Source organism: Corvus hawaiiensis, chromosome 11 (genome assembly GCF_020740725.1).
Source record: "Corvus hawaiiensis isolate bCorHaw1 chromosome 11, bCorHaw1.pri.cur, whole genome shotgun sequence".
NCBI classification, from domain to species: Eukaryota; Metazoa; Chordata; class Aves; order Passeriformes; family Corvidae; genus Corvus; species Corvus hawaiiensis.
Genome location: NC_063223.1, coordinates 20237677 through 20262179, shown reverse-complemented (window position 1 = coordinate 20262179; position 24503 = coordinate 20237677). Strand labels below are relative to the sequence as shown.

At 47.0% G+C, this 24503-nt stretch overlaps 1 protein-coding gene across 3 annotated transcripts in view; it reads right to left on the bottom strand.

Moving 5' to 3' along the window:
- Window positions 1–257: 257 nt before the first annotated feature.
- IP6K1 (inositol hexakisphosphate kinase 1) overlaps window positions 258–24503 on the bottom strand; it is a 37106-nt gene continuing 12860 nt past the window's right edge. For 2 of the 3 annotated variants that reach the window (XM_048315328.1, XM_048315329.1), the window contains 5 exons: window positions 8315–8660; window positions 5914–6124; window positions 5120–5304; window positions 3636–3811; window positions 258–2800 (listed from right to left, as the gene is read on the bottom strand). In XM_048315328.1, the coding sequence (XP_048171285.1) occupies window positions 2291–2800; window positions 3636–3811; window positions 5120–5304; window positions 5914–6124; window positions 8315–8537 (1305 nt within the window). In that variant the 5' untranslated portion in view covers window positions 8538–8660 and the 3' untranslated portion in view covers window positions 258–2290. Of the gene's footprint in view, window positions 2801–3635; window positions 3812–5119; window positions 5305–5913; window positions 6125–8314; window positions 8661–22971; window positions 23072–24503 lie in introns of those variants that run through there. The other variant, XM_048315330.1, reaches the window with a different exon arrangement.

The following is a 24503-nucleotide window of genomic DNA, read 5'->3' as shown; positions in this document are numbered from 1 at the left end:
CTACCGCCCGCCCGGCTCTCAGTGCCCGCCCCGCACACTCCTCCGCCCGCCCGGGTCCCATCGCCGTATGGCCAGGTCGTTGCTGCAGCCACCGCACCCTGCCCGGAGCTGGAGCTCCCTCGGCACGCAGCAGCGACGAGGCGACCCTGACGACAAGAGAGCAGCGGCACGGCAGCACCGGGCGGGGACATTCACCCGAGCCCCCCACCCCCGTCCCCGGGCTCAGACGGTGGGAGAGGCAGGCACGGCACACCGCGGACAAAAACAGATCCTTTAATGGTTTTTGGTTCTCTGTGAAGCACAAACAGGGTGGTTATTCATGTAAAAACAAACGGGGCCAAGGCTATGTACAAGCTGTGGAGTGCCACCGTGGTGGTCCGAAGGGGAGCGGGGGAAAGGCAGCTCCCACTGAGCGCCGGCAGCGTGGCCCGTCCGTCACGGCCCAGTGAGGTGGGGAAGGGCAGGAATGAGCGCGGGGGGACAGCAGGAGGCTCTCCAGGATCTGCGGCCCGGCCGAGCACAACCCGCGGGGACAAGGACATGCAGAGGTGGGCGGTGATGGGCTACGCTGGGGCAGGACCAGGGAATATACGGCTGTCGTGGGTACCTACACCCCAGCACTCACCCAGCCTCCCTCGCTCCTGCAAACCTGTTCCCTGAAAATCCTGCGAGTCCTGGCACGGCAGGGACCTGCAGGAGCGATGAAGTAACCCAGTGCAGAGAGCAGCGTGCCATGGATAAAGGTCCTTGTCCAGGGGGTGGCAGGGGAGCAGTGGCTTGGGCAAGCTTTGAGGAGCTGGGAGACAAGCAGAGAAAGCGGGCAGCTCTCCTGTCCCCTTCCACACCAGTGCCACGGACCTGTGCCTGCTGTAGCAGCGAGGCCGAGCAGCCGCGCGTTGCGAGCGGCCTCTGTGCACATGGAGTCGGCACACATGCGACATGCGAGTATTCCCCCAACAAACTTTCCTGAAGTAATTTAAAAAAACCCCAACCCCAACCCTGGCCTTGTGGGTACACAGGGTAATGGTAATGCCATGGAACGAAGTCAGTGAGAGCAGGAGAGAGCAGCCAGGGCCCCAGCACAAAAACAGGAGCTGAGGTGGAGCAGGGTACGGTCCGGTACCACCAGGCCACAGTATCAAACATTAATTCCTCATCAAAGGAGGCTGGAGGACATTTATTTTGGGAAAGACTGACTCCGTGAAGCAAAGCCGAACAGTCAGGCAGTGGTGCTGAACAGTCAAGACAGTGGCACTCACTGCTCAGCTAGGTCACCCCGCATCTGGCCCCTGCAGGCCCTCAGCGAGGAGACGGGGATCAGCCCTAAGCCTCAGCCTCCCCTTCCACCACCCCCAGACCTGATGGACGAGCAGGGCCTGGGGGCAGAGGGTCCCCGGGGGAAGAGGGCAGCTTTGTGCTAGAGGGACGTACTCTGTACTTTACAGGAGGGGAAGGGTTGAAATGGTCCAAAATGCCCCGCTGCACAGCTGGGGTCATGTTAACTGCTACAGATAGTATTGCTAGCCCACGAGCTGAGTGCTTGCAAGTCAGTGGTCCAGGGCAGAGTCACTCCTGCAGAGCCCTGTGCCTGCCCATGCCATGCCACCAGGGAGCGAGCAGACCCCAGGCTCGAGCGCAGCTCCAGGTGTGTGGCATTCCCTCCCAGCCACAGCTCTGCCAGGGGTTGCATTTGGTCATTTCATTTCCGTGTTTGGGGTGGCTACTCACAGTGCCCAAACAGCAGAAAAAGGCAGCATCAAAAGCAAAGCCCCATCGGCAAAACCCAGGGCAGAGCCAGCGACACTGAACACAGGGACCAGCATCTGACTTCTCACCAGTGGCCCCACAGACGCTGCCAACCGTTAGGCAAGCGCCCTTTCCAAATAACTCAGGAGAAATTCAAAGGGGAGGCTCCTGAGGCAGGAGGCGCCTGAGGCAGGAGGCTCCTTGCACCAGAGCTCCAGCCTCGTGAAGAGCCCTCTCTCTCCCCTATGTCCAGGTCCTCCCTCCAGAACGCACATGTGATGAGCGAAGAACCAGAACACCTGACACCCAGCAGGCACCTACAGAGCCTCCTCCAGAAGGCAGAGCGAGTGTGGTCAGAACTGTCTGGTCAGCACGAGGAGTTCTTCCATCCTGCCTCACCTCAGCTCTTCTATCCAAGTACATTTTAAAAACAATGGAGCAATACAGTTATTTAAAACCAAATTTGTCTGTGTTTTTCCTGTGGTAGTAGGTGGTCTTGTCTGCTCCTGCCACCAGGACAAGAATAAGAGGCCACAGCCCAGGGCTACTGGTTTTCCTCACGCATCTGTTCCATGATGTTGATGAGGCTTTCCAGCCCGAACACGTAGCCCATGTCAGGTCCGTCGTGCACAGTGGGGTCATCACGAAACCCTTTGAATGTGCTGTGTGCAAAGTCAATCATGCGCACGTCCACCTTGGGCTGGGCCGAGGAGCCGGGCTCTGAGCTGCCGCCGTCCTGGAGGCTCTCCGGGACAGAGCCGTCCACCCGCTTCAGGCGCGCCTCCGGCCGCCGCTCCCCCAACATCCCCGCCCGGCTGTCCTTCCCATCGTAGATGATGAGGAGAGAGCTGGAGTAGAAGCGGTAGGAGGCCTGTCTCTCCAAAACCGCCTTCAGGCTCCGCAGTTTGGCCAGGACAGGCTCAAAGAGGTCCTTGCGCAGCTCAATGCCGTTGTGGAGATACTGGTAGAGGGCATTGCGGAAGCCTTCGATGGAAAGGCCGCGGCCATAGTATTTATTCCTGCATAAGTAATGCCCTGTGTCCAGCTGATAGACCTGGAACACCAAAGGAAATGCACATCAAGTGGGAGCAACAGGCTAAGCCCTGAGCTGTCCTGCACTGACAGGGCAGGGGGAACTCATCCTGTCCCCCTTATGATTGGAGCAGGAACAAGACGCAGCTCTGGCCATTCCCTGAATCCCAAAGCTCATGGGAGCAGCCCGGGGACATACTCAGGATGCCTGAGCACCAGTCCTCTCCCAGGACACCCAAAAGGTGGCTCATCAGTCCCAGTGCCCCAAAAGGCATGGCACAACTGACCCCAAGAGTTTAACAGCAAAGTCTTACAGCAACTCCAACAATCCCCTGGCAGTGGGACCTGCCAACATCTATTGCCTTTACGTGGCAAGTGATTAATGAGGAGTCCTCATTGCTTCAGAGTCCGTGGGCAGAGATCTGGGTTACAAGATCTGGTTCCTTTGGCAGGTGAGGAAATGAGCGATTATTGCACAGCAGCACCAGCAGCAAACCCTTGTGCACAGGGCCCAGGCACAGCAGAGCAACTTTTTAACAATCAGTGCAGTACAGAAGGAAATGTCAGACACCTCCATCCCCGGGCACTGTCATTCTGGCTGAACACTAAGCCACAAAAATAATTTTATTAGAAATCCCCTGTCAGTTAACAAAAGAGCTCTGGACAAACACACCACCTCAGGAAAAGAAGGTTCCTTTGTTTTAGGCTTAGAAATGAAGACAAAAATAGCATGAATGCTGGTGTACCTACCTGCAGTGGGAAGTTCAAATTCAGTGCTCAGCAGGAAACACTAACTGGGAGGCTTAATGGAGCTGTGAAAAGGAAAGAGCAGCATCTGCAGCCTGGGGGATCCCTACCTGCATCCCACACACACGCACACCCAAGGTGGCTGAAGTGCTCTGTTCACACTTCTTCATCTGCCGAGCAGCCTTCTCCTCAGAGGCATCATCTCCGTGCTGTCTGGTCCCCATCTTCAGATCAAGCACGCAGGGAAACTTGAAGTGATGCACCACATTCTCCAGCAAGAGGAACTCTGGGATATGAGTCAAGGAGAGCTTACCCGCCAGAGACACCCCAGGGCCACCACAGACAGGGACTTGGGCCAGCAGGAGATAGGGCTGGGCAACAAACAAATAGGAACCAAAGAACAGACAAGACAAACAGCTTGGTGAGTTGAAGAAAAGGACAAAACCCAAACAGTAGACCCAGGCTTTGACAGCTGGTAGAAGGAAACAGCCTAGAAAGTGGAACAGCCAACAGCAGGAAGGTCACGTGCATGTGTACTGGAAATTCAGAGGGGAAACTGAAAAGCTAAACACTGGTGTCAGGAAGGACAGAGTACAGTAGGAATTGCTGATCCATTAAGAGAAAGCTTAAAGTCTAATCAAATCAGCCATCTGACCATATGGATAAACAATACAATCCCCACAGACTGAAAACTCAAGGGTCAACTAATGGCAGGGTTGGCCTGTCCAGAACAGCAGCACTGCCCAATACACAGGGGGGAACCGGGGAGGTGACAAAGCCAGGAAACAGAACAGTAACAGGAGCTCTCGGTCACCAGCACACAGTGGGCAATCCCCCCCACATCGGGGCACAGCACTGAGAACACACCCCAGGCAGTCTGTACAGCAACTTGTTCCAAAAAGGGGGAAAAAACCCCCAAAAGTTTGCCCTAAGGAATCCCACAGGGCACAGATCAACAGGTTAACATTGAAATGGGAACCAGAGCACAGCTGGATTAAACCTGCAAGAGAGAAACTGTGTTTGGTTTAGAAAGAGGAACTTCATAAAAATAAGGAAGTGTGCTTAAAAAGGAGAGGGCAGCCAAAGAGAATGACTTCTCTGCAAGTGATGCAAGCCATTTAAAAATAAAAGCTGGAGTCTCCAAGCACACACTTGAGAATTGGAGAAGGAAGCCCATGCACTTAAAATGATGAAGAATACAGCTATTAAAAGTAAGTTTGTTTCTATGTGAGGAAAACAGAATCCAGGTGAAACAAATTAACCCCACAAGCTGATAAGTCCAGCAAAAGCACGAGGAAAGGCACAGAAAAAAAACCCCATCTTCAACCATATGAAGAAGTCAGTCACACTGCCTGGAGGTGGAACAACACGATCTTTAAGGTTGGTGCCTTCCAATCCAAACCATTCTATGATTCATTAGTGTCACAGTATGGGAAGCAGGAAGGAACAGCGAAAAGGAACATGTAACTCAACTGTGGCTGTGTGAGAGACAGAAATGCCAAGGGAAATGCAGGCCTGGCTGCCTCAGGCACAAAACGGGTATGGCCAGGGCAGCAGCAGCCTGACACACCCAGCTGTGCCTCCCAAAGGATACTGTACAGCTTCCGGTCCTTGGACTCCGACCGCATGCGGCTCAGCTGCTGCTTGTGGCAGCGCAGGCTCCAGGGGTTATAGCTGATCTTCTCGGAGCTCAGGCCGCTGTTCCCATCCAACATCTGAAATGGAACATCTGAGTGGATGTGCAAGTCCACCCTGGGACTCTTTGTTTCCTGGATGGTGCTGGTGTAAAGACAGAAGAAACCAGCCTGTTAGAATGCAGGAGTTCTTCACATACTTACGACTGTCACATCCTCCCTTGGCACACAACCATCTCCTATTCCTTCTCCTGCTGCACACAACACAAATCTTCTTAAAAGCAAATTCTCACCAATACCCTGGGCTGTGGACCCATGCTCTAGGCTCTGGTTGATGTAATATCTCTGCCAGGCTGTACTCTGCTAATAGATAGAGCAAGCACGAAAACTTGTTTCTGCAAGAGCTCTGGCTGTGGTGAGGCAGCAAAGACCCATATTCAAAATACCCTGGGAAGAATGCCCTGGATTAATAACCAGGTGGACTGAAGAGTGTTCAAATCTACTCTATATGCTTTGGTTCCACATCTGATACACTGCCAACGGTTATCTTGTTGTGTCAGAAGCATTTCATCTGGATGAGTTGGTCCTGAACCGGGCAAAATTCCTGACACAGTCTGCAGTGCCAAAATGCGCTGGGCTATCAAGTGCACAACAGCCTGGCCACCTTAAGGAATTGCAAAACACCCTCAACCAAAGAAGTAAGGAAGAGAGATCTCCTGTTCTTCATGTTGTCACTGGGCCCTCCAAGTTTTACCTTTCAGTGCTGTCACTGGCCAGGCCAGGCTTCTCCTCCTTGTGCTCGGTGCCACTGCTTGACCTGTGAAGGCTCCGGCGCGAGTGCTTGCGCCGTGGCTGGTCCCTCTCTGGCAGATCATCCTGCTCCAGAGCCTCGTTCTCCACATAGGGATAGGCCACCAGGTTAATGTAGCCATCACTGTCTCCCTCAAAACAGACAGACACCACACCTGCCAGGAAGAAGTAACACATCAGTTCTCCCGGTGAGGGAATACACAACCATTAGCAACCAAATGTTCAGCAGAAGAGATGAAAATGTAGCTCACAGAGCAGCAAAGCAAACCCAGAGCAATGAAAGAGGGGGAAGCTCTGCCACTGCAGGAAATAAGGACAAAAGTGCAGCTGGTAGGCTGAGGGTGTGATTGATTTCCTTCCTTCAGTCTTGCAGCAAATGTCGTCAAACTGGAGAGAGTCAAGTGCAGTCTGCCAAGATGCTGAGGGGAGCAAAGCATGTGAAATAATACCTGGTTTGTTTGGGTAAGTACCTATGTCCTGCTGAAGCATTCCTGCTGTTGACAGGAACATCACTGGCCAAGCAGGACTGTGCTTTCTCTGCTATAGCAGCTTTCCAGCATCAGAGCAATGAAGTACAGAGCCCTAAGGCTGAGGTGACACCTACCACTCTTACCATAAGTCAGCCAGTCTCACAAAAAAAGGACCTGCAAGGGCCCAGGGCTCCCTAGCAATAAAAACAGGGGCCCCTAGAAGCATAACTACCTCTGCCAAGTGCAGGCAAGCAGGACCATGTGTCCTGTCCAGTTTTACCTTTAGAAGACTCCTGGAAAGCACCACAGTCCAAGGGAAGTTATAGATCTTTCACAGCACAGACTCAGAATATATCTGGCCAGCCACACAGCAGGACCGCTGACACTTCCAGTTAGGGCTGACATCTTCATTTCTGGGACTGCCCCAGCCCTGAAAATGAGGCCATCAGCCCATCTCCTGATGTGCAATGACAAAATGTTTCATTAGCTTGTCACTAGTATTGACTAGCTGCCAGGAGTATCAAATGACAGATGCACTGAATCAAATGATTCATCACAAACGTGAGAAAACCTTGTCCTGCTCAGCTGATGCAGGCCATCCTGTTCCTGTCCTCCCTTTCTCCTTATCTACACAGGACAATGCTAACAAGGTTCAGGGGGCTCAAACACAACTCCAGAGCAGCTCAGGACTCCAGAATGTCACTACATAAATGCCACTCCAAGTGCTGCCTGAATGTGCTCTTCAAGATATCTCTGTGAAGTCTTACAGTAATATCTGAGTGCTCAGATAGAAAATATCTTCTCCCCCAGATCAGTAGGAAAAATTTCTGGTACTATTGTGAAACTGCACAGCACGAAATCTCACACTGGGATAGACATGCACATCCCCCTGCCATTAGGGTACCAGGAAGTATCTGACCTCAAGAAGACAACAGTCCATCTGGACTATCAGCTTCATTGGTTTTAAAAACATCCCCCCAGAAAACACTCACATCATATGGATTCTAGGAACTACACAGGCTTCAGTGGCGTTTTTGATGGGATACTAGAGCACTGTGTGGCCCCAGAGTGGCTGGAGGGTAAGAGAAGACCCATCTGTTTCAGACTGCACCCCTCACTCATGACCTGTGTGTAGACACTGCTTTGAGACAGTCAGGCTGCAGCCAGATGCAAAGGCAAGACCCTGAACAGATGGTGGTCCCAGCTGTCCATAAAGCACCACCTTCCCAGTGCCACATGGAGACAAAGCAGCAGAGGGAACAGGAACACTGAGCCCCACAGAAGGCTACCTGACCACATCACCATCCTGAACACAAATGCACAAGGCCGGAAGCCTATCGAGCTTCTGAAAGACACAGCTGAGCTGCCAATCTACTACTACGACACAGGCACTGGAAAATTCCACTCCTTCAAAGCAGCTGGGGACAAGGCTGCACCTCAGCACTGGGAAAGCTGTACTTCCTGCTTCAACAGCTTGCTGCTATGGGTCCATAAAGAGATTGGATGAGGAAGCAATAAATTATGGAACTGGAACGTGCAAATGCTCAGTCTATGATCTGGCCTCATTAGCTCAAGGTCAAGGCTGCAACTGACAATAACTTGGTAATAAAACTGCTTCTGTTATGCATCCATAATCTTAAACTACGGACTACAACTGTCACACTGCATGCTCTCTGTCTAGAAAGAGGAGCACATTCAACTCTGTGTGCCTACAAAAAAAAAAACCTTCCTCCTTTCCAAGTGCTGCTATCAAATTGCCAGCCTGCAAAAGAGTAAAGTAGAAAAGTAAAGTAACACCAAAAGACAGCTGCAGGAAAATGGAAGGGCAGATTCTTGAAAGCTGTAACTGCATTCTGGAATGCCCAGAGGCCTCACCTTTGTACTCAGGTGTGAACTCCTTCATTTCTGGGGGCAGGGACTCATAGAAGCGCTGCTCCCTGGTGATGAGGGGCTTGCAGACAGTGTGGTCGTCGTAGCGCATCATGCTGCTGTGGCCGCCCACCTGGTGAATGAAAGGCTCCAGCAGGACCCCCCGGTCTCCGGATCGAGTGGCATTCTTGCCATACTTGCCCACTTCCATGGTTTGACAAACACACATTGCGTTGGGCACCTGTTGCACTCTTGGAGCATGGGGAGAGCCACATGGGCTGGGAGGGGTAGTTCAGCAGCAGTCAGGCAGCCACAGGGGGGAAATCCTGGCAATTTGCTTCCTTGCAGTGATCTGAAAAAGAAAAGGAGATTCCTGTTAGTAAAGGACCACTTACATTCACTCCCTGTTCACTTGGAGAAGCTTATGGTATTTATTTATATCTGTATCCTCTGTATCCTCTTCTGTTTTCTGTTTACATCCTGCTTGTTCCAGCATGCTCCTCACCACCTCTTTAATCCTACAGGTAAACAAACACTAATTCAGAGGCAGTCCCATGCAGAGCTCCTCCAATAGGATTGACAGCAGACAGGCAAAGAAGGAGATATGGCTATTATGAGCCTCCCATCTTTAGAAAATACTATTTCCTTCCCTGTTAGTTTTATCAGTAAGGCAGTGGAGCAGACTGAGCTACAGCCCACACCTGCCTATCAGTAATGGTGACTGACACAGGCAGTACAAACATTTCCAGAATCTGAATTCCACTCCTTGTGCCTCTGCATTTTTAACATCTAAATGACTAAATAATTCCTGCTCACCTGCTACTGTCACACTGTTTTCTCCTTTAGGGCTCGCTGACATGAAAGATGCAGAGTAAGACAGTCATTCTGTCACTGTGTGTGTGCTGGAACTGAATGGATTCTGCTCATATTCTCTCCCTTATTACTCCCAGCCTTTCAGGACAACGATTTTCTAATACTTTCACAGCACCTATACACACAAGAAGGCTCTGATCTCTAGAGGTAAGCAAGATATATCACTAAATCCAAAGGAGATTACAAGTGCTTTAGAGAGGCAGATGCTCTTTTAATGTTTGCAGAGTGCCCGGTATAGCCACAGGATGATTGAAAAGTAAAGCTGCCCAAATTCTCTCCAGATGACTTGCCCTTTCCAGCTTAGATCACAGCTGCTCCTGAGGCTGCTGGGGAAAATGTCACAGGATTTCCTCACAACGATGAGTTATCCAAATGTTGGTTCAAGAACCAAGTGGTGACTACAGCTTCCGAATGCATCAAATTTCCAGTTTCTTCACACAGCAACAGCCAAGGGCAGCAATTTAAGAACTGAGGGATCTTGGAGGCCTGAACAAGGGACACGGCTCGGGTTGTTCCTCATCCGGCCGCGGGATGTCTCTGCAGCTACACAACTCTGCCAGGCCGGGGGAAGTTCTGGATGAACACGAGCTCATCTCCCCTGCTCCAATTCAACCATGTCAGAGATGAAGCTCAAAAGACTCAAAAGGAGGGGCGATACTTCAGAATATGTTTAACCCAATCTAACCCAAATTCCCCACAACAGGACAGTGCTTCTCTCTCCTTGTCTGCACATTCCCGCTCGCTTCCTCGCACTGGATTTTTGGGATAGTATGAGTGTACGTACATTTGAGTTGAATCATCTCACTGATCCCATGGAAAACATTTCCTTTTGTGGTTACACGACCACACCACCACATTCCGTGCAAGGGAAATAATGTGAATATTTAGCTGGCTTTTGAAGCAGAGGCCAGGGAATAGGAGGGAAAAAACCCCACAACACAAATGGTCCCTCTCTGTAGCAATTCCTGTCAAAGTCTGTTCAAGGCATCCCTCAAAGTCTGTCTCCCAAACTCACTCAGAGCCTAAGCTGTATCACAAACAAAAACATGCTGGGGATTTCTCTCCTCCCTCTTATTTGCTTTATCAACAAGAAGAAATTTCAGCAGCAGACACAGTCATAGATGTTTTAGTTGGGTTTAACATAGTTAATATCCAAGAACAAGCAAGGTACCAGCATCTGCAAGAGGTCAGCGCTTCCCAGATTCCAGACAAATATTTCACAGACTTAAGTCTTCCCTTCCTGATGCAGCTCTGTCTTGGATTCAATTTCTTTTATTTTGCCGATGACTAAAGCAGAGCTTTCAGCTGTTCCAAACAATACAGAGGACAAGCTTAACTTCACACCTTCCTGTAGTTTAAACTTCATAGGACAAGAGAACACAAGATTTATCTGTGTGACAGTTGTCACTCTCAGGAGATATGCATATGATGCTCAGGACTGCAGTCATCCAAGGGCTGCTGGGAAGGGGCTGTGGCCACCAAGTGTCCTGGGCTCACTGCCAAGTACCCCAGCACCCCCAAGAAAACCCAACATGACAAGTTTTGGATGTGCAGGCTCCCTGGGAGGAAGTGACAGCCACAAAAACAAAACATTCTGAGGCTGTGACACCAGAGAAGGAGCTGGGCATCAGGTGGGGACAGAGTCCAAAGCCAGACAACTGCTCCACACATGCATCCACACACTCTAGAGAAACAGTGACACAGGCAGTATTTTCCCACGTACAAGTGAATGTGAGAAAAAAATATTTTCTATCAAGCAGCATTTCAGAGGCAACATTTCTGAAGAGGAAGATTTCCACAGGGCTTGAAAAAGAGACACTTTACAGCCCAGATACAGCTTAGTGTTTTTCATCAAACTAACTCAAAGTAAAGGATTATTACTAAACATGGACACTATCCACAAATAACAACAGAAGAATCCCAGCAGTTTCAAAACAAATATAAAGCACAAAATTATTTGAAGTCCTGAATATTACTCATCCTTCATCTGTTAAACAACAGCTGAGTTCAACTATTTTAGCTGGCTTATAAAATCGAAAGTCCTTCCAACTAAACTGCAAAATGCAGTGTACAATCCAAGAAACAGCTTGAGGGAGACCGGTTCATTTAATCTGGTAGATCCTTTGGTATCCTCCACCACCACCAATATAGCTCAAGCAGCAGTTTAAACACCCAGGCCTGTTTAGCACCCCCTTCCAACAGACTGATCTCCTCTCCTTAGCAAGACAAAGTGTCCACTGAGCTTGACTCGGGAAGGGTGGGGGGTGAGGTTCAGGAGCAGAGTTATCCGTGACTACACAGACATACCACAGCCCATATTTCATTATCCTCCCCAGTAACGGACTCGTGCACTGGAACAAAATTTGCTCTACAATACTTAAGTCTAGACATCCCTGTCAGTGTATCTGCTCCAAGTCTGATGTGCATACCTCACTGTTCAAACACTTTTTGGCAATAAGATGTGTTTTCTTGTAGTAACACACATTTCCAAACAAAATTCAGTAAGACATTCAAGATAACTGCTCTTCCTAGCCCATTAAGTGAGGTAAATCCCATCCCCAAAACCAACATCACCCTCCAGCAGGGAATATATCCCTCCATAGAAACAGTGCTGTGCTCTTCAAGACCCAGCCAGAGACCCCTTAGACATCACTGAACCCTGGCTGAAGACTACAGCTGTCTTACCAGACCAAGGAGGTGCTCCTGCCAGTTCACAGTGCCAGAGAACAGGAACAAGAACAGGGATGTCTCCTCTGAGGGTGTAACTCAAAGGGAGACAGAAAAATTAGCCTTGGAGGTCACCACATGATGAGAGGTGAGGGCAGGGAGCTGCACAGCCATGGGTGTGAGAATTACTGCTGAGCACACCATGATGCTGATGTCCCTACTCCCTGTAAGCCATCTTGTATGGGAACACTGGCAAAGCTTCACGACTCACTAGTAAAGCTCCTTTCCTAAATGAAAAGGAGAACAAATGCTCTAAATTGTGATGTATCACACAGCAAGAACGCTGACTGCCCTAAGCAGCTTGCACATTTGTGTTTCCAGCACCGCCTCTCCTCTGACTCCATCCCCCAGGCCCTGCCGTGCCGAGGGCTAAGGCAGATGGCCACTGACGACTCTGGAGACAGGCCACAGGCGAGAGATAAATACAGACCTAAACGTCACAATGACAAAAGCTGGACTTTCCCTGAACAACCCCAGAGCGCTCAGGAGCAAAGCACAAGAATAGAAAATACCAGTATAGCAAAACAAGAGGACTACAACATTTGGTCAAGTGGTTCCTGGTGAGCTAGACCATTAACAAAGAAAAGCAGAAGCATCTGTGCTGAAAAAGCAGAGTTGTTTCTAGTCATGCTGGACTGGATGAGGTATGAGACAAAAACCCAGTCTAAGAAAGTTAAAAAAAAAAGTGCTTCCCACTGTACTATGAGATCAACTTCCCAGCACAAAAGCTGACCCCCACAGGTTTGAGACATGTCTGTCTAGTCAGCAGTAAATGGAGATGAGCCCTGGGATCTGGGCAGAGAACACAGCTCTCCAGGAACCTGCAGCAACACTTAGGATGTAATCAGAAACATTTGGCCTTCGTAGTATCCAGGAAGCTACAAACTTTCCTAGCCTGCCTAACACACATCTTTTAATCCTGAGCCTTCTCATGCATCTTGTCCAATACTTGAACTACCACCAAATACTCCTTTTTGGACAAGCTGCTCTCCCCATGACAAGTGTGGCTTGTCAGATTAAGGCCAGGAAGTAGAATACAATCTATATACATGCATCCAAAGTGAAACAGAAGTCTTAGGAAAAGCTGCTCAAGAATGCCAGCTGAGGAGGAAAATGGCAGCAGTGAGGCTTGGGGAGGAACTGCAGTGAACAATAGCCACTACCAGGCATGCTCCATCCTATGCCATGCGCTGAGCTTCCTTCACCAATCCTCTTTCTTCCTCAACAACAGGGCACAAATGCACCAACTGCTGCAGTGTTCACAAGGAAAGAGCCTGAGCTACTTAACATAGAGCTTGTCTGAACCTGGAGAAAAGGAAATAAAATTAAGCTTATAGTACAAGTCCTTAGACACACCCTATGTTTCTGGGTCCTAAAGATCTGAAGAAAGACTGATGGTTTTAGCTGGGAGAGCTCATTTTCTTCCTAGTAACTTGCATGGGGTTGTGGTTTGTTTGTTGTGCTGAAAACAATGCTCATAGTAGAGGTTTTTTTGTTATTGGTGAGCGGGGCTAACACAGAGTCAAGGCTTTTTCTGCTTCTGATGCTGCTCCACTGAGAGGACACTGGGGGTGCACAAAGAGCTGGGAGGCAACACCCCAACTGGCCCCAGGGATATCCCAGACCATATGGTGTCAAGCATACAGAGCTGGGGAAAGAAAAAGGAAGGGGAGATGTCCAGAGTGATGGCATTTGTCTTCCCAAGTCACTGTTACTGTGATGGAGCCCTGCTTTCCTGGGCATGGCTGAACACCTGCCTGCCCATGGGAGGTGGGGAACGAGTTCCTTATTTTGCTTCCGCATGCAGTTTTTGATTTACCTGTTAAACTATCTTTATCCCAACCCACGAGTTTTGTCACTTTTACCCTTCCAATTCTCTCCCCCATCCCACCAGGAAGGGAATGAGTGAGTAGTTGTGTGGGGCTGAGTTGCTAGCTGGAGTTAAACCACGACAGACTATTTGTGCCATACTTCTATCACACTGATCACAAAGCTTCAGCACTTCTGCCAGCAGCCTGTGAGACCAAGAATTTTCTCCCCTTCTTTTCCTAAGAAAGGAGCGGAAGCCAAGCCTTTTCAGCTCTTTCTGAAGAAAGAGAGGCTGAGCCATGCACTTTTAACTCTGGCTGGAATGCTGAAACCACTTGCTAAAACCAGTGCTTAGATCTGTGGTTAAACAAGGCTTTTTTTTTCTTAGAGGCCAGATTAGCAAGAATTGCAAAGGCCCTTCTGCTGTCACCTACGCATAAAGCATGGCATGCTTTCCGGGAGGGATGAGGTACTGGGAGTCCTTGTTAGGGATTCAGACCCAGGACACACACAATACCCATTTTCTCACACTGGCACGCTAAAGCAGTAGCCTCTCTCTCTGTTTTCCTCTCTCATTTTTTTTTTAAGCCAAGTCTTAGCACACAATCATGAACAGGGAAGGTTTGTCACATTCAGCAACATATGGAGCAGGTACTCTGCAACATTTTGTGAACACCTGTCATGCAGCTGTCTGTACGTGGGAGTAACCCAAGCTGGGGCTCAAATGGCCTCTTCCAGCTTGTATTCCTGTCTGGCCTGATGCTGGACAAGCTGGCACTACTGTGATAACATCATGCTGGGGAGCAGTGGAGGGCTGCATGTAACAGGGATAATATGATTTAATTCCCTTGCTCTTTTCTCCAGGCTTCCCCTTCCTCACTGGAGAAACGCAGCACACTGGCTGCCTGGGGATGTGCCAGTCCTTGTCACTGCTATCAGTGTCACTGCAAAGGCTGCAAGAAAGGCCAGTCCTGGTCTGGTCGTCACCACTCTTTCCTCTCCAGTAGGCACAGAGGATGAGCAAGAGGGATGAGCTGCTGAATCCTCCTGCTGCACCTTGCCACAAATACACCCTGCCTTGGTAGAAAAGGGCACCTTCCTTCTCTGTTCCAAAGCATTGGCTGCAGTTCAAGCCTGAGAGTTTCCATAGCAGCAAGACCTGATGGAATACATACGACAAAAGGTTGCTTTATCAGTACCAGCCCAGAAGACTTTTTTCCAAGCTTGTACCTAAGAGAGCAGGGTCATCCAATATCAGCTTTGCATTTTATAGGAGACATGAGATTATGACACATGCTTTCATGTGTCAGAGAAGGGCTTAGGGAAGATCAATGCTTGTGAAGCCTCATTGCTCAGCTTTCTGTGAGCTAATTTCTGGCTTCACAAAGAAGAAGTCTCCACAGGTTATTTTAAAATTATTCCAACGCAAAAGCTGCTGTTCTGCACAGCTTTCCAATCCAGTGGTCAGAGACAGTTAGAAAGGAACATACTTTCAACAGTCAAAAGCCACAATGAATCAGCCTAACCCACCAAGAAAAGACATTTTTTGAATTTACATTAAAGGGGCTCAGAAACTCATCAACAGGCAGAAAATTGTCCTTGCATTCACAGCATGACAGGGAAAAAGATTCATGTCATTCCCACTGAAGAAGCCCAGCTCAAAGACTATCTCAGAAAGAATTTGTAACTCAACTTATGGGCTGAATAAGCAGAGGACACGATTTTACCTCCTGTCTCAAAAAATCTTATGTTTAAATTTTCATCTAAAATAAAGTATACCTACTCTTTAGTCACAGACCTTGGCCTCTTCGTGACAGTGAGGCTTAAATAAGGCAGCCACATCCCTAAGAAGTCCTGCACCCAAAGGTAACCACCCAAATGCCTCTCCAGCAGGAAGATGATGGAATGACTATGCTGAGTTCAGCATGAGGAGGAGTCTCTTCAAAAGCTGCACTTTCATGTCAGCTGTGGGTACCAAATTCTACACTCTCAACAGCATTGCAAAGCAGGACGGATGAGCAGGTAAATGCACCACACTTGCTGACAGCAAGAGAATGAGTCAGAGCTGGTGATGGCTGTGCTGAACCAGAGGACAAATGCATTGCACAGTGAGCACTGCTGGCAGGAAGAGGGAGGTGTGATTCTGTGGGAGCGTGGGCAGAGCTCAGCCAGATAGATGGCACTGAGAAGGGCTGCTCAGCACTGGGAAGGGCTGCCCCACCAAACTGAGCAGAATCCACTGCAGTCAGGCAAGCAGGTCTCAGGTTTGTGCTACAACAGGGGGGAAGAGAAAACTGGCACCTCCTAAGTACTTACCTCATCTTCTCCTGGCTAGAAATGCCTCCGAAGACCTTGGAGGCATCATGCCAGAGCCAAGGAAAACAATCCGGCCTAATCTCCTACAGAATAACTGCTGGCATTCAAGCTGCAAGGTGCTGTCGTCATCCACATGTGCAAACACCTCTGGAGCTTGAGCTCCACTCACACCTCCACACAGACTGGACAAGGAGAAATGGTTGTGCACCTCAGCCTTGTGTCCCTCAGACTCCTAGCTAGTACAGACACCTGGAAAGCTGGTGGAAAGATGGGACAAGAATCTTCCAGCTTCTGTGGAGAAGAAACAAGAGGAAACTTCCAGCAAAAACACCAAAATCCCAGAAAAATGAAGTACTTGTGCAGCAGTAAGAGCAGTTTTTTCAGGCTTCAGAGGGTGCTTGACAGGAACTGAAAGGAACAATCAGTGTGCTGCACCTTACACTTGTCACACAGAGAAAGCAAAGCACAGGTGCCAAAGTGAGGATTCTGCAACAGGAAAAACAGTCAACTCCCCCAGTTCAAGAGCAAGAGCACACACAGTTTCAGACCTTATGTGGGCAACATAAAAAAGAGAAAGAAGTGTTTTCTGGATCTTTGCTCTCCACAATCTTGTAAGAAATAAGGGAAGATAAAGGAAAACACAAAAGAGAAAAAAAAACCCAAACAATAAAATTTGAAGCTAAAAGTCAAGCAAAAAAATTTAATCTATCCCAATTTTTTTTTCCTACTTTCAGAATGTGTAAAACCAGTGAATTAAGAAAACCCAGGTGAACACCTAGGCCTCCAGCTCTTATAGGGAAATGCCAGAGAAAACACATACATCAAAAGTTTGGTCTGCACAAGAAAAAAGTGCACATTGATACTTTATTCATCCACCACATTCTCTTTAGGCTGGTAAAACAGGGCAGGTTTTGGGTTGAAAAACGCTTGCTTGTCTTGGTTGCTCTATATAAAGTGATCCTCCACAATGGAACCAATGCCATCCAAATGCTTGGCTTTAAAAAAACCACCCAATACTATGTTGAGATTCCTTCTGGCACTGACTGAGCCAAATCAGTGTCTAACTCCTCCTTCAGTTATTTCTTCAGACCATGGTTACACAGGCGGGCAATCCTTTGACATCTGGAACAGCATGAACACCACCCTCCCACTCAACTCTGCTGCACTGGTACAACTGTTTGCAGCCTCACCATGAATCAAAACTGATCACAGTTAAAAATAAACCAGCACTTTGTTTTGTTTTTTTTAAGGATTACTTTTCAACCCAGGTCAGATCCCCAATCTATTGTGCAGCTGTACAAACAGTTGTATCAGCAGAAGGTGCCTGAATTGCTGATGGTTATCCTTGTGCCTAAAGCCAGTGTTTGCATTCCCAGCTCACCTTGTTCCGTGGCTGCTGTAGAACAGGATCACTGACTAAACTGAACACGTAGGGGACTTCACTGCCACCGCTTGCAACCATGAAGGGTCTCTTTAATGAGGCAAAATGAGGTCACACTGATGCCTATCCTACAGCCAAGGCATGGCTACTGAGCTCCCTCAAGCTGTTGCTTGTCCAAAATTATATGTCATTTTTGCAGTCTGCATGCTGAAATAAACATAAAAACATGACTAACCAAGTCACTAATGCGAATGAACAGCTTTGGGCCAAGTTCTGCAACAAAACTCTCCCAGAAATTGCATAACCACTAACTATCTTGGTAATCTTCCATTCAAGAAACACAAGCCTACGTGATGTGCAGATTCCCACTAATTTGAAGACTGTGACATTCAAAGAGTGAACAGGGGAGCCTATCTGCAGTTTTGGCAACTCTTCAGATTGCAGCTGAATTTTTATTTGAACATGGAAATACAAACAGAAATACTGAAAAGCAGAATAAGCACTAAGCATGGTGCCATGCTAGCATGCTTTATAAACAATCATGAAAGAAACAGACGGAAGGTTTTCCCAAATTACCAGCTCAAATACTGTTTGAAACAAAACCAACTGAAAATACCTCCTTTTTTGATGGCTGCCTGAGAACCTACTGGGAAATACTTGGTTCTCTGCTTTCAGCTGGTGACAGGTACCTGCATCAGACACACACCATTGTGAAAGGCCTTCTCATTGAGAACAAGGCACAAAAGACTGAATAAAGATCTGACTTCCAGAATAGGGCAGGAGACATGTTAATGAAACAGCTTCAACGAAACCAGCTTTCTACAGTTTCTGTTGTGTCTGCTCTAGAAGGCAAAAAAATAAGTCTCTAAGATGTTCAGCAGCCTTTTTTGTAGATGTCATCACATCAATCCACAAAGACACAAAACTGAAAAAATTGCTAATTGGCAAACCTTATCCTTTGTTCCTTAATACGCATCTCAGGCTATAGTTCCATGACAGGTTAAGTAAATCTAAGTCAGCATTCTTCAAACCCATCCTCTCTCCTGAGTCAGCACTGGCACTCACTGATCCTGCTCAGAAACCAGCCTGGCAAACAAGTTAACCCGGAAGAAAAGAAAAGTTGTTTTTGCCAATGTGGCTTCCTGAACTGGTTTAGTGCCAGTGCCCAACGAAAGTAAAAGGGGACAATCACTGAGCAGGGCAAGGGCAGGCACAAGAGTAGCAGAGCCAGTTCCATTCAGCTCCAGCTGCCCTGCAAACACACGCTCAGAGAACAGTCTCACTCCCTGACTTTAAAGAGACAAGAGTTGTCACTTGCAGCAGAAACATCATTTGACTTTTTCACCTCTTCTGACATCCTCTTTACACCAGCATCAGCACTCCTGCAGACAGCTACAGTAAGTACCCAATCTGGTAGGAAAACAAAACAGCAATATATAAAACAAAACAAAAAGCCTTCAGTTTTCAGTTGGATTAGGTCCCCAATACATCTGACCAACAATCCCCCAGCATCAAAAAATGGGAGAAAGTAGGAACCAAGGCACAGCAGAAGTCCAGCTCCAAGCAACTGTGAAGCTGCTCTCTTACTCAACATAGATAAAATATCACACCTAATAGTTATACATAACCACTTTGGTTCAAAAGATTTAAACTGTACATTAAAAAATCTGCAATCTAATTCTTCATGTTTTCATCTTCCACAACACACCATTAATATTTAAAATGCTCTATTTCCTCAAAAAAATCTATCTTTAATTTATTTGATACCAGCATTATTTTCAGAGCAAAAGAGCTGCTAAAATATATACAGGAGAGTGAGGAACAGCCTGTTGTGATTAAATAGGGCATGACAAACAGCAGCAGCATGCACAAGCAGTACTGGGGAGCAAAGCCAGAGGGAACAGTGACAACAACATTATACAAACAACACTGATTCATGAACAACAAAGAATTCTTAGAAACTGCTGCCTGGGTTACATCCAAGGTTCTCTTTACCTTGGTTAAACTATTAAGAAAGTCACTTCAGAAAGCTGACCGCTTCTGCACAACGAAGCTTTTTAGGAAGGAAGAGTTGACCCATCTAAAGGGCTCTGTGTAGGAAACCACTGCAGCAGTTCCTGTGAAGCAATGGAGTTACAACAACACTGAAGGTGACATGAAGCTGGAACTATTCATTTGTCCCCCGTCTCACCATGAAAGGGCTCTTGTGCCAACACAGCTCCAAAAGCTGCATCTATGTACGTACCCCTCATCTGCTGGAGAGCAGACACATGTCACCCTTGGCCGTGCACAGCAATCCCTTAATGGTAGGGACATCGTAGAGTCTTCTCAGGAGAATTTCACTAAGGTTTCCTCATGATCAACACCTGCTGTAGCAAGCTCTCATCACTGCTTGTAACACCTAACTCTGGACACTGCATTCATCAAACTGGGGATTCCTGGAAGGCCCGGATTTGCTTCAGAGATGCAGAAAATTCAATTTCTACTTGCCATCTGGCTGCCATGTGGAGGACAGCACACTCAAGAAACAGTCTGGGCCACTTCCATGCAGAATTCACTCCTCCAAATGCAGAGATTAAGTTGTGGCTGCGTCTTGAACAAGCTGCAAGTTTCCACTGTATTTGGACAATCTTACAAAAACAAGTAGGTGTTTCAAAGAAAACACTAAGTTCACGAACAAATGCTACATCTCTGTCTCAACACATCACTAAAATATCGTAACTCACAAGCAAGAAGTTAATCTTAATAAATTTCTGACTGCTGACAGTCACTAACATATTGCACTTTAAGAAAATTTAGTAAAGCCATCATTTAGGACTGCATTTAGGCATCTGAATTTCTCACAACTCTCCAACACAAGCAAAATACAGGTGCAACAAAATAAGGCAAAGGTAAAACTGTGGTGAAGCTGCAGAGCACTAAGCAGAAGCACATGGTCATCCCTTTTAGATCAAAGCACGCTCAGAGTGTCTCATGAGGAACAGACCTGTATCTCTATACAGTGCAACTTCATAACCCTGTCACGCAAGATTATCAACCCATATAGACACAGCTGTCTTCTGGCAGGTAGTCACACCTGAGGCAGTGGGAGTTTTACAGGGGTCAAGACTCTTGCAGGATTCATCTAGATCTATTTCCTGCTGCTGTGAGATGAAATATGAACATGGGAGAGGAACTGATCAGAAAAGCAACAGAGCTTTGCATACGGATTGCTTCTCACCCCGCAAAAGGTGACCTTCCAAAGCTTCTGATCCTCCTCTCCTTTAAGAGGATTATGAATCCTACCCTTGGGGGACTGCTGCTCAGCTACCAGCCCACTGCTATTACACATTAATACTATGTCTTGCCTCACCGTTCTCATCAGCAGAGAGAGATTAGAAAAATTTATAAGATTGCTGCTCAAAGACCGGACTTTTAATGGAATCTCTAATGCAAGTAGGGAAAGCCACAGCCAGTGATGTTTGGAGGGGACTCTTCTTTGTGGCTGTCACATACCCAGCTGCAGATCTGCTTAGTGCTTCCCTCCTCAAATCCCAATTCAGCTTATCTCCTCATGCAGGCTGCTGACTACCCTGGAAGCAGACATTTCATCAAGGAAAGACTGAAAAGCACAAATTATCATATGCTAAAAAATTAGGGCAAGTCTAGTGAATGTGGTTCACAGCTCCTCAGCTCATGTACCAAAGCAGAGCCTCAGCAGGCACTAAGCCCAGGTGGGCTGTCAGGAAGTGAGAGCAGCAATGCCCTGCAAGAACATCCTAGCACCTCAGAAGGAAAGCCAAGGAGCAGAATGCAGCACATTCAGTTACATAAATCTTTCTTTTTCACAGACATCAGACACCAAGAATTTGAGGACAACTCTCCCCCTGTTCTTTTGGGTTTTTTTCACCTTCCAACAAGACACCATTTGGACACTTCTGAATGGAGTCTACAAAGCAAGTCCTGAATCTTCCCTAGACAACGTAACCAGGAATCATTCCCCTTGCCACTTAACAGTGCACAGATGTAAAGCAATCCATGCTGCCGTGGAGGTGAACATATACATTTTTTCTACATAAGGTAATCAACGTTACAATGCATTATGAATTCCACAATTACAAAAAATGTGGGACTAGACATGAAGGGAAACCTCCACAGGAAGGAACACACTGCCAGCATCTCTGTGAATGGAGATTCAGGATGAGATTAGACACACATACAAGCTAATCCTAATGGATACAGTCAGTTCCCATTTGGGACAAATGGCAAAGTGTTCTCAGAAGAAAAAAAAAAGTACTGGCTAACACAACAGAAGATCTCAGATGCATCTGTAAGAACACTCCATGGTTTTGGCTGTTTCAGACTACATAGTGCAACAGCAAAGTGCAGGCAAGAGTTAAAAGAGTTTTAACCAGTAACTGCACAGAGAAGCTACAGGGTTAACAGACACACAAAAGCCATAAGGAGCTGAACCCATGAAGAATTATTACAAAAGCCATAAAAGCAGAGGAGCTAAAATTACATTCCTTAGGCAGTTCTGATAAAATAAGAATGATTTACAGCTTTTCAAGAGACCACGAACTGAAAGACAAATATAAGCAGCTTGTGGTGAACTTGGATTTTTAGTACTGTTTTCAACTTTTAAATTATGATGCTTTTAAAACAGAAAAAAACAGCTTTGATTAGAAAGTCAGTTGCTGCAGATAATTGATCCCCACAGAAAAATACACAACTAGGACAAAAAATGAACTTCTAATTGCTATTTTTGATTCTGCAGCAGCAAAAAACCTCAAGACCAACATTATGTAAGACCATTAACCTCTTTGCTCATAACTGGCGCCTTAATTTAGCACACTACCACACTAGATAGCTTAAACTGAATTCTTAATGCCAACACATACCACTGGCTGCAGCAAGGCAGTAATAGCAGTATTGGAAAGGAAAAAAATTCCCAAAGCAAACACCATACATTGAATTCTGCAATTACAGTTCCTTGGGCACAAGTATATACACCTTAGCCTGACCAGATCCAATAAAACAGTATTCTTTCCAGACTGGCAATCCTGAAAAGATCCATCAGATGCTCCACAGTATCTTAGGAACACTGAAGAGAATTCAAAGTACATATTAGGTCTGGACTGACGGAAAACCTCCAGATCACCTTTTGTAACGGCAAGTTTGTCAAACCCAAAGAGGCTGTAACCTGCTGAAAACAAAATTACTTTGTTTTGACTGATTGTTTTCCTTCTTTTCAAACTAACCTCACAGCATTCCAAACACATCCTCCCTAGGTATGACTGAAATCTCCAAAACTACCATGTATTGTATTTAGCTATAGTTCAATCACATATACACGTGAGTGAATGAAAAACAAAACAAGGTAATCTTGAAGAACATTCATGTTAACTCCCCCTACTTCTTCCCAAGAAAAGACAGATTAATCTTCTACACTGATAATGAGCCAGACTGATGAATTTCAACCAGACAGCCTCTTAAATACTGTCTTCCATCCACTCTTATCACATTGTGGCAAAGAATGACATTCAGGAGGAAAAAAAATGACTGATTAAGAGCCTACTTTCAGAAGCTAACGTCCTGCTGTGTGGAAAGAGCTCTATGAATCACCCGTTCATCCGCCTCTGACTCCATTTACTCTTCAGAATTCCCTGATGTGCTTGAATTCATACTCCACCCATCCAGTCTGTAATGTCCCAACTTGCATACAAGAATACTGTGGGAGAGTGTGAAAACACCCAGTAAACTTAAGCTAAATGGCCTCTAGTGCTCTTCCTCATCCACAAATCCGATTATTTTATCACAGAAGAGAATGAGGTGCGTCAGACACAACTTATAGTCAGTAAATCCATACTAACTGTTCCCAGTCACACTCCTTCACATGTTCCACACAGGCAAGGTGTACCAAAAGGACCTGACCCATGACTGTCCCCAGGAGTCAAGTGAGATTGACCTCCTTGGATTATTCTTTGGGCCTACTTTAAAGATAAGTGATCAGAGATGTGCCAGCACCTCTCCAAAATGACCAAGACTGGCACCACAGCACCATCAGGTCCCATGGGCTCCCATGGCTCAAATTCTCTCAAGTAATCCCCCACTCTGTTTCCATTTGCTTCTGACTGCTGGTTCCTCTTTGAACCTTGTCTTAAGACACAGGAGCCAGGAGATCTTGCAGCTGATGACTCAGGCATAAAAAGCACCAAATACCTCAAGCAAGTCTGTGCACTCATCCAGCCCCCTTATTCGGCAGTGTCTTTGTTTACCCTTTTACAGCCGATGTGGAGGTAGAAGTTATGTCAAAATTATCAGGAACGTTACAAAAAGCACTTCCTGTGAGAAAGTAGCTGCTTCCCCAATTCAAAGACAGAAATGCAGACTAACATGGCCAAGTTTGTTCTGCCTGTATTCCAGGCTGTCAAAGAAACCCCAGGCCACTTTGCAGACATAAAACAAACTTGCTGGAGTTGCATGACCCCATTTCCAAAACATTTGGCAAAACAGCCGCCTTCTCACTGTTGGCCAGGCTGAGTGTCTTTAGCAAATGGAAGTTAGGTCTGTGAAGAGCAAACCTAGACCCTCCTGAAAATCCCTAATAAAGCTGCATGGAGATGCTTCTTTCCAGCTTTAATTAAGAATAAAAATCTAGATGACAGAATAAGGAACTAAGATTTTCACCCACGTAGATGCCAACCATCCAGATTGCTCTTGGTATAGAAATGGGGATGTTAATGACAACTATATTCTCTCATGTCTTTTCATGAATATCATTTCAGTATATCAGATATGGGGGAACTGCAGGAGAGAACTCTGAGCTGCTGCAATGCTCCCCAAGAGAAAGGAGAGCCAAGGCACGGAAGGCTTGCAGGCCAGGTCCCTGCTGCAGGCTCCTGGCACTGAGCAGGCGTTTCATCGTGCCACGCTCCCGCTGCCAGAGCGGCGGCAATGCCTGCTGTGCCCGAAAGCCAGCACGGAAGTGTCACAAAACCAAACAAAAGTACTTTTTAATCAAACTCCACAACTCACAAGTCTCCCCTGCCCCCTTCTGGGAACAACATGGATTTGAAAACTTCAGTATCTTCTTCCAATGATAAAAAA